The sequence below is a fragment of the Saccostrea cucullata genome, unplaced genomic scaffold (genome assembly GCF_032062105.1).
Source record: "Saccostrea cucullata isolate Sc308-1 unplaced genomic scaffold, CSIRO_AGI_Scuc_v1 ctg3194, whole genome shotgun sequence".
In the NCBI taxonomy this organism is placed as follows: Eukaryota; Metazoa; Mollusca; class Bivalvia; order Ostreida; family Ostreidae; genus Saccostrea; species Saccostrea cuccullata.
In genome coordinates, this window is record NW_026939654.1 from 10,582 (window position 1) to 20,602 (window position 10,021).

At 34.7% G+C, this 10,021-nt stretch overlaps 3 protein-coding genes across 3 annotated transcripts; 2 read left to right on the forward strand and 1 right to left on the reverse strand.

The window, feature by feature from the left end:
* Window positions 1-315: 315 nt before the first annotated feature.
* Window positions 316-3,253, forward strand: LOC134253510 (nuclear pore complex protein Nup205-like). The gene is made up of 5 exons (XM_062736033.1): window positions 316-429; window positions 977-1,085; window positions 1,253-1,387; window positions 1,727-1,899; window positions 2,966-3,253. Exons 1-5 carry the CDS (start codon window positions 349-351, stop codon window positions 3,053-3,055), a joined length of 588 nt encoding a protein of 195 aa, XP_062592017.1. The 5' UTR covers window positions 316-348; the 3' UTR covers window positions 3,056-3,253.
* A 511-nt stretch (window positions 3,254-3,764) lies between these two features.
* On the reverse strand, window positions 3,765-5,596 carry LOC134253507 (uncharacterized). The gene has a single exon (XM_062736030.1). It carries the CDS (start codon window positions 5,568-5,570, stop codon window positions 3,891-3,893), a length of 1,680 nt encoding a protein of 559 aa, XP_062592014.1. The 5' UTR covers window positions 5,571-5,596; the 3' UTR covers window positions 3,765-3,890.
* A 1,676-nt stretch (window positions 5,597-7,272) lies between these two features.
* Window positions 7,273-9,041, forward strand: LOC134253514 (nuclear pore complex protein Nup205-like). Its single transcript, XM_062736036.1, has 5 exons — window positions 7,273-7,322; window positions 7,616-7,757; window positions 8,045-8,225; window positions 8,375-8,629; window positions 8,923-9,041. Exons 1-5 carry the CDS (start codon window positions 7,273-7,275, stop codon window positions 9,039-9,041), a joined length of 747 nt encoding a protein of 248 aa, XP_062592020.1.
* The last annotated feature ends 980 nt before the right edge of the window (window positions 9,042-10,021 follow it).

The following is a 10,021-nucleotide window of genomic DNA, read 5'->3' on the forward strand; positions in this document are numbered from 1 at the left end:
TAATAGGTTAATTATGCTGTCTATTCATTTCAGTTAACGTTTCTTCTTGATTCATGTGAATAAATGTAGCTCATACGCATGCGTAGCTTCCATTACTAAGTTAGTTTTTTCTACCTTTTACTGAAGAGTTCCTGTCGTAAGTTACGAGAAACTATACGAGTACAGCTTCGTTTACGGGGGGAGGTACGACCTTTAGTAAAACGCTATCTACGCACACGTAAATTCAGTCGTAAAGTCTACGTTTGCGTCTACGTCTACGGCATAATTTACGACTTTTAGTAAAACTCGGTACAGGCCCCCAGTCAAGGGGTGGTGGTGTACCAACTGCGTCAGTGTGCCAACCACTTCATGTCTGTGTACGAGAGTCACAAACAACACCTCCGAAAACTACTGAGTCTGGCTGACCTTAGTACAGACGACCTCAAACAGGTAAAGACACAAACAACACCTCCGTAAACTACAGAGTCTGACTGACCTTAGTACAGACGACCTCAAACAGGTAAAGACACAAACAACACCTCCGTAAACTACAGAGTATGACTGACCTTAGTACAGACGACCTCAAACAGGTAAAGACACAAACAACATCTCCGTAAACTACAGAGTCTGACTGACCTTAGTACAGACGACCTCAAAAAGGTAAAGACACAAACAACATCTCCGTAAACTACAGAGTCAGGCTGACCTTAGTACAGACGACCTCAAACAGGTAAAGACACAAACAACAGCTCCGTAAACTACAGAGTCTGGCTGACCTTAGTACAGATGACTTCAAACAGGTACAGAGAAAAAAAAATAAAACTGAATTATACAAAGGAAATGATTGATTAATTGATTGATTGTATACTGTTTAACGTCCCGCTACAAAGGAAATGATATCAGAAAAGGTTGTAAGTTTTAGTCACTGTTGTTTAGATTATATATCATTTCGATACTGTTTTTGTATGTATGATGTATTTAATCTGTTTATGTTTAGTTTTCTGGAGTAGAAGAGAAGCTCACATCTCATCAGAGACAGAAACTTGCTAAAACTCGCTTCACCAAAATCGTGCAATACAGGGAGGAACAACTGCAGTACTTTGCTTGTATCCTTTGAGCATGTTTAAGGAAATGTAAATTTTTTGTTTGAAGTTGAAGTCAGTTTTTTTATTTGGCGATGACTGTACATTTTTAAACATGGGGATAACTAGAAACATTGAAAAACAAGAACAGAAAACATAAATCGTAGTAATCTCCCTTGACTGTGCTGCAGACATATTGGAGAACTGTCTGTTTATGTTGTGGCGCCACCTAGAGTATTATCTCATTCACTGCGTTCCTGTCAATCAGCAGACATCTACGTACCCGAGTCAGAATCGCAGACACACTCAACTCAGGAGGCTTCAAGGTTAGACAGGCTGTTTATATCTCATGTCTTTTTATGTGGTACAAAGTAGTTTATGCCTTATCAGCCTTTTTTTGTCTCAGTGAAATGAGTATTGTATGCATGGAAATTTGACCTCCAATTTTATTTTATGCCTTCTTTACAAGTGTGAGAATTAAAAATTGGGCGAATTTAAGAAACAGGCATGACTTAGTTTGGGTGAATTTTTTAATGTAAAAGAGGGCAAAAAATAAAAACCAAATGAAAATGACGTTGTGTACAATATTGCAATTTTTTTTATCTCGGTGCATAATGCACTTCTAGGTAGTGATTTCAGATTAGTTATTCTTTTATTTTTCACAGATTTGACAGGAATTTCCCACTCATCATTTGGAGAATCTGATGCAGACTCTTTACCAGACATAGACAGACAGCTTTTGATGGGGGTGACTAGTGACGATATAGAGACACTGAAGCAGACAGCAAACTCTGCCATACATGACTCAATCCTCAAAAAGATACAAAAGATTGACCAGGTAAAATACAGTACTCACTCCTCAAAAAGATACAAAAGATTGACCAGGTAAAATACAGCACTCACTCCTCAGAAAGATACAAAAGATTGACCAGGTAGAGATCGAAAGGATAGATGATGATTCCATGTGTGAAAAAAACTATACAAAAATTAAAGAAAAAATTAATTCATACCTCTCCCACGGTTAACATTTAAAAAAATGGTTCACCCCCCTCCAGCACAACCACTACCGTAGTTCACCTTTCACCCACAACCAAGTGTTTCAGCCAAACCTTTTCCCTGGCCCATCTCAAGATAATATTAGTTACATAGTCTTTTAATGACAGGTATGGGATGATACCTGGTTAGTTAATTTCATACCTGGCGAGGCGGAGCTGAGTCAGGTATGAAATGTACTAACCAGGCATCATCCCATACCCTGTCACTAAAAGACTATATAACGAATTTACCTCACCGATGAAACATTTACGTTTTATCTGTGGTTTGTAAATGATTTTCTCTGCTAAATGCTTCATCACGCTTATACTGTGCCTATTATTATGTCATGTTATGTTTGTTACGTAATACATCGACTGCGTATAGATTTACAACTGACCGGGTATAAGTAATACACCGCTTTCACGTGACAGACTTTAACCAATCGTAAGCCAGGATTTCATGGAAAAATCAACAGAGGTGGGGTAAAGTTCAAATACGTATACGCCTTCCCAACTTTCACCTTGATAGTGGTTCATCTATTCTTCCATGGTCCACATTTAACTGTCTCCCACAGCCATAAGTAAGAATCGTTTGTCCATCCCTTTCCTTCAGCCTGCCTTAAAATGGGTGTAATGTTTTATGAGATTAAATGATGATTAATGGATATTTGCTTAATATCCTATGGAACATTAAAATTAGCAGATTTCATCCCATAATAGAGTACAACTTGATCCAGATGGCATTATATATACATGTAACACTGAATACTTTAAAATGAGAAATACAATATACTTTTATTGAGCTATGCTTAATTCATCACCTCACTATGAAACATATCTTTGGATTTATATAAACCATTGTTTGTTTAGGAATACTGTAAGTCCAGGACCCACTACAGCTTTGTGGAGGCCCTCATAAGGAGAGTAAGAAGACTATTGAGGCTCAACACGGGGAGCTGATAAGTTATAAAAACAGACACAGCTGCCTCACTATAGTGAAATGATTGTTGTCTATAAAATTTGATACAACTTATTAATATTTAGTTCTAATGACAGTGGACTTATTTAGCTGACATCCCATGGAACTTGACGCATTAATATCTGTTGAAATCATTTTTGACCATGTATTAAAGATGTATGTGAAATAAAATGAAAACATCTACAATAAAGGTTTTCTGAATCAGTTTTCTCATCTTTGTTTTGGGTTAAATATACAGGCAAACCTTGTTATCATGCACTCTATGAGTCCCAATTAATATTTATCTTAGTCATTCATGAAGAAACATGCAAATAAAGTGGTTAATTAATTTATCTTGGTCAATTAAGGTTCGTAAATAAATAACATATACATGTAACTAGATTAAAAGGATGCAGATTTATTTAAGATCAAAAGCCATATTATTCTATCTGTATCAAAATAACTGAATAGTATAATCACAACTCTTCAGTGTGCAGTACATGAAACAGGGTCAACATGAAAAAAAGTGAACATGTAACATAATTTTTCTTTCTTCACGCTGGCAAATATACATAGTACTCATTAAGAAATATTGAACTTTTCTTCCAATGTAACGTTAATACATTGAGAAATCATTTCAACCTTTAATTAGAAGAATTCTGAAACAATATTATTATTAATAATTTTTTATTTATATATTATACCTTATTGATAATAGCATTGAAAATATTTTCACACACACACATGAACAATAGAATTTGAATTAAACTACATCTTGTTATTTTGGCTACTGGAAAAATTTCTCTCACAAACATGTCATTATTTAAAACACATTGATTACATGTATTTGATTTTCTTCACTTTACAACTGCTCGACTCAGCCACAAAGAGGTTGTCTCTGGTGTCTACACATAAACCCCATGGATATACAAGATCAAAGTTATCAATGTAACGGAGGAACTGTCCGTCCTGATCTAGGATGTGAATACAATTGTTGTCACTGTCTGCTGTCAGGATCTGACTCTTGCTGTCCGTTGTGATGCCGACTGGTCTAAATGATCCCTTGGTAGTAGAGGGATGACCAGTGTATCTAAATCGGAGTTTTCCTGCCTGATTAACCACCACTACTGCACGGGCTCTGTAGTCAGCAACACAGATATCCAGGTTCCTGTTCTCACTAGTGTATTTAATTCTGTTAAAGTAATCATTTGAATACAGAGGTTTACCTTCACTATCAAACTGAATGGTTTGTTTCTCAGTGGAGCCAGAGTAACGGACAACTTTTGATTGTTTATAATCATTACTGAGCATGGTAACCAGGAGGTCACCAGAGGAGGTACTACAGACATTTAAAGGTATCCACCCCTGTAGTCTGATCACTTCCTGTATCTTTTTATTCTTCACTATATTTACAGTTATTGTCTTAGAGTCAGTATAAACTAGATCTCCACCTCTTGTCACTGCTATGTCACATGGTATGTTCCCAGACTTGGATTGAATTGACTTTAGTAGTTTGCCCTGGAGGTTGTAGAGTTTCATGATTGTGTCGTCTCCACGTGTCCAGATTTCTTCATCACTGATACAGGTAACACTGTATAGTGATTTATACCCAGTGTCTATTGTGGTGATGAGCTCTGGTTCATCAAGCAGTGGTTTGACTGGAGGACAAGACACAGCTTCTTGTGTCTTCATTGTGTAGCCATGTTCTTCTGTTGTAATGGATAATGCTGACAGAGAACCAAACATTTGATGGAGCTTTTCTGTGTTGATCGGATGGGGAGAGAAACTTGGTGTTGAAACCTTGATTTTAGGAGGTAAACTTCTGAATTCAGCATTTCTGGTTTTGTATGTAGAGGCTAGGGAGACATCATTTGAATGTATTAATTTCTTCAGATCATATATGCACTGTTTTACATCATAAGTAATCTTCTTGATTTCTTTTTCCTGTTTATTTAGAGCAGCCAGGTGTTTAGTTTTCATCTCATCAATTTCAGATTTCTTTTTATTGACAATGATGTATATTTCTCTGCGCCAGTCTTCTCCTTGTTTGGTGACAGCTGTTGTCAGTTTCTCATAATGTTTTTCCAAATTGAATTTTTCAGAATTTAAATCTGATGCTATTTCTTCATATGTTGGATGTATTCTGTTTTCTAATTCTTTCAAATCCTTGTTCAAAATTTCTTGAACGAAGCTGGGTTTCTGTAAGATATCTGTAAATGTATGCCCATGATGTTTATCAGAGGATATGCAGGTAGAACAGAGAGGAATGTCACATTTCTCACAGTAGAGTTCACAATGTTTCTGAGTGTGGTATGGGCATTTTGGGTAGTTAACGTTAGGCGTAGATTTTCTGTGTTTGTATGGCACAACTTTGTGTCTTTTAGATGAATCAGAGAGATGCTCCCCTACACAGGCCTTACACAGGTTAATCTGACAAAGTTCGCAATGACTCTGTAATGCAGCTGTTTGACACAGGTCACAGAGGAGAAGTACTTGAGCTCTGTCCAGGGGGTCCATCACTGGGGGTCAAAAAATCAGATGACCCTGTATAAAGTAAATGAACCATGGATCACTGACTACAGAGATTTACACAATTTTACACAAATACAGTAGAAGGGTTTTGGTTTGTTTAATTGTCGGTAAAGAAGAAAAGGAAGGATGAATTTGTACATGTGTAGCTAAAAAATTCTGTGTAATCTTTCCTTATGTTTGTATTAATTATTATTTGGAAGAAAATGTTAATACTTTACAACAGCCAAAACAATTTTTATTTGCAATCAGTATGATCTAAAGTGGCCCTCTCATGAATTTTAGTAAATGTATTACATGTGCACTAGACTTGAGATCAGTATATATGAAAAGGTCTTATACACTGTAACATGTTAAAATGTTAAATCTTAAATATTATCTTGTCTCACCTCAACATCTTAAAATGGCTTCCCTGATAATTCCGTACATCACAATTTACTTCCTTGTCTTCGTTCTAAAGTTTTACCTGTTACCAGGTCACATGATTTAAATACCTGAAATATTTATATCCACAGGAGTTTGCGTACCTATCAATTTTACCGGAAATAAAAAATACGTAATACCTATAATAATGTGATATTATTATAGGTATTACGTATTTTTTTTTATTTCCTGAAATTTTCGGTAAAATTGACAGGCACGCGAACTCCTGTGTTTATATCAGACGTAATAGATTTAAATGAAGGGGTGGAATTTACTATAATTGTATGGTTCTTAAACCCATGCACATGATGTTTAGAATCATCCTATCCCCCTCTCCAGCTGTGTGTCCGTAATATTTTTGTCTGTATGGAAAATCTTTGAAATATTTTCATCTCTAAGTTTTTTAGAAGAAAATATTTAATATGTATTATTTTATGCGAACTAGTGCACCTGGTATTTTCAGGTCATTTTTAGTAAGTTTTAACAAAGGATGACTGCACTTAAGAATATGCGAAATTGGCGACAAAATACACAAAAAAAGCATTTTCTTTAAATTGCAGTAAAAGGCAACATCTTATCTATAAATTAATGTTATATTACATTTTATCTAATCTGAGTAAATTTCGAATCCATTTTGGGAAAACACGTTCGATTCGTATTTTACAGATATATATATCAAATATTTCTTCATCTGCAATATAAGATAAAACACTCTTAAAGCCTTTATTGTGCAACGAATCCAAAAAAAAAAAAAAATGCAAAACCAAGGGCTTTTTATAAATCTTTATACTTGTATAAAAAAGGAATTTAAGTAGTTTCTGGTTGCTTATACTAGCTTCTTCAGCCTGAGCTTGAATCAATTTTGTGTAAAAAATATGAACTGGTCATGTTTTAAGGTCAACATAAACCTTTTTGAGAAACAAAATGTACTAATGAATTTATCACAATATAATTATTAAGTTTTTAAGGTTATCTTCTTTACTCCTTGACATCAATCAGCAAAACTGCTGGCATGATTGTAATTAGCATTGAACCCTTTACCAAAATTATAATATTTTTGGCCCCAGGGTCAGGGGTTTTGGTGTTTAGGACGGGTCTCTTATGATCTTATGGTAAAAAGGTATTTATTCTTTGAAAACATTCTCCTCTGCTCCTGAGCATTATGAAAATAAACTAGATGCATAGTTATAATAAAGAAGATTGCCATTACCAGATTGTGATTTTAAAGGCCCCGAGATCAATATATAAATTTTTCTAGAAATCAAACATGTCATTATGCATGTATACATATAAACATCACAATTTAGAGGTAAGCAGGTTAGTGGATAATTTTGCATAAACTCTATAATTAAAATTCGAAATTCTCTAATCATTACTTGAAAAAAGTGTACATTCAACATGTTCAATGTATTATGCTTTTGACTGTTGACTAATCTTTAAATTATTCAAAATTCAATTTCCACTGTTATCAGGTACTTGTAAAAGTAGTATAGAGTTTAACAGTTTAAATGTTTGACTATAATGAATTACGAAGATTGATTTCTTTAATCATTGTCTGGGCATACATGTATACTACATGTTGATTGTTGACATTATTATGATTTTTACAGAGATGAAGCCGGTGTTGATACAGAGGAGGACTTCCTGCCCAGCCCCATGGCCCGCTATCGTCAACTTCTCTTTGCCGCCCTCAAATTCGGTCTGGCCAAGCTGACCTCACTGGGCATAGAAAACCAGGACTGTGGAAATCAGGTGAATATCTTCTACAGCTATATTTGTTTAATGCAGAGCCCCTTGGACCCATAATAGTATTTAGATACCTCCCTTGAAAGTCTTCATATAAAGTAGAATTTAACATGTTTTGATCTATGGGTATGGGTGTTCATAGGCAATTTACATGTACTTCTAGACATAATTTCGTAGGTTACTTAAAGATAGATTAGAATCGAGTAATTGATACGTATACATTTAAAAAAATATTTTAATCCACGGATGTAATTTTATGGGTAAGGGTGAACCTCCAAATACACAAATAACAGACCCCACAAATATTTTACAGAATGAATAACCATTCCATGCTGTTACACGTGATGCAGTTTATCTTATTTCAGGGAGAAGTTTTCCACGGAATTCTGCGAGACAGACAGCCCAGTTTAAGTCTTCCTGCTCTACTTGAACTAGCTCTAACTACAGCGGTACTGACACGAGCTAACTCCAGAGGTTAATACTGTTATGTTTGTGCATTTGTGGAAGCAGATTCTGTTCATTATGAAATTTTCACTGGTAATATTTTTATCACAAGTTTCCTTAAAAATTGTTCAAACTATGTGTGTACACTGTATCTTCATTTCTAATGTTCTACAAAACAGGCATTCCAGATGCGGAATTAGATGACCTTGACCCAGCTGGAATAGAGTTGAAAGGTCAAAAGGTCAGGATTGAGAGACAAATGTTGGCATTGATGCCAAAGTACTGTATATCTGAGAGAGTCAACAAACAACTCAAGTTACTGGAGTCTGACGAGTCAACTCGCGGGAAGGACTTAAGTTCAGAACTCACGTTGGTATTTTTAGAAGTGTCCTCCAATGTGACCTCCTATTGTCGAGCTGTCATCTCAACCTCAGGTAAAACAACAAATTTAAGATTTGTTTAAATTTGATTTTGTCAGATTGATCAATTAAGTGTTGATAAACCTGTCAGAACTGCCAAAAAAAAAAATTGAAGTTGTAAATCTTTCACTTTAAATTTATGTGTGTCAGGAGATAGGTCATATCGGGAAAAAAAAGCAGGTAATGGAATTGTTATTTTTATTCTTTATCAGAAGCATTTACCATATTGCAAATGTTAAGTAATATCAGCATCAAGAAAACATATTGTAACTATCTGTAATGTCAGATTTTTTTTCATCAATTTATAGGTCCATCCTCTCAGTTTTCTCGAGTTCTGTTCCGGCCGAGTCTGGATGAAGCCCTTGCTAGAGATCTAGGAAGTACTGACGGTAAGTTATTCATAGCACTAGAGGTCAGAGGTCAATAAACTGTATTATTATATAGCTAATAAATAGTCTCTAAAAAAACTACCAAAAATCTAGAGAATTTTAGCGTTCAATATCTTATCATTTTAATGAAATTTATATACGTATATGAGTATGCCCGTAACATTCCTAATATGTGCGTTCAATATCGAACGCCCAGTTTTAAACAGTAAAAATCGCTTGGTCAATTTTCAGACCTAAATTAAAAAAAGAAAGTGGCATCTAGGTAAGATGTGTTTATTTTTTACACAAAAAAGAAATTATTTATTAAAAAAATAGTATACATTTATTAGACCCATTTAATCCTGAATAAGCAAATCATAATGCTCGGTAGGGTCATCGGAATGATGAGATATTGAACATTTTCAGGGCAGGCGTTAATTTGAATACCAATATTAAAAAATCATTAATTTGTGTTTTTTTTATTTGGAATAATTATTATGAATTATGAGGAAATGTTTTAGCTACATGATATAGGAGTTATTGAACTTATATTGGTGAATATTGGCACTCAGCTGTACAAATGCACTCGTAAGCTCATGCATTTGTACAGCCAACTTGTGCCAATATTAACCGATATAAGTTCAATTATACATATATTACATGGCTTCGAGGACAGCATACCAGTTTATAACATTTTTTAAGAAGTTTTCCCATTATATCACAAATGTAATATTTTTATCCATATGCCCTGAAAAACTGCCGAATCACGCCGGATACAGCTATGTTCCCCGGAAACAGTTATGTTGCCCTCCCGAACACAGTTATTCCAATGTTTATGTAATTTTGTTATTTTTTGTTTACTAACATGGCTGTTATTTGAGGACCCCATTGGAAATAAGCTTTTTTTAATAAGGCTTTTATCGGCTATCCTTAGTTAAAACATTTTTGTTATGTAATCCTTTGTGTTTTTAGTACATTATATAGCATAATAGATTTGGATATCTAAAACCTGTACATTAAGTCACCTGTAACTGTACAT

Coding starts and splice junctions, on each gene's coding strand:
- LOC134253507 (XM_062736030.1), bottom strand. CDS start 5,570: ATGGACCCCCTGGACAGAGCTCAAGTACTTCTCCTCTGTGACCTGTGT.
- LOC134253514 (XM_062736036.1), top strand. CDS start 7,273: ATGTCATTATGCATGTATACATATAAACATCACAATTTAGAGGTAAGC. Junction 7,758..8,044: donor ACCAGGACTGTGGAAATCAG/GTGAATATCTTC, acceptor CACAAATAACAG/ACCCCACAAATATTTTACAG. Junction 8,226..8,374: donor GACACGAGCTAACTCCAGAG/GTTAATACTGTT, acceptor TCTACAAAACAG/GCATTCCAGATGCGGAATTA.
- LOC134253510 (XM_062736033.1), top strand. CDS start 349: ATGTCTGTGTACGAGAGTCACAAACAACACCTCCGAAAACTACTGAGT. Junction 430..976: donor GTACAGACGACCTCAAACAG/GTAAAGACACAA, acceptor GTTTATGTTTAG/TTTTCTGGAGTAGAAGAGAA. Junction 1,900..2,965: donor AGATACAAAAGATTGACCAG/GTAAAATACAGT, acceptor TTGTTTGTTTAG/GAATACTGTAAGTCCAGGAC.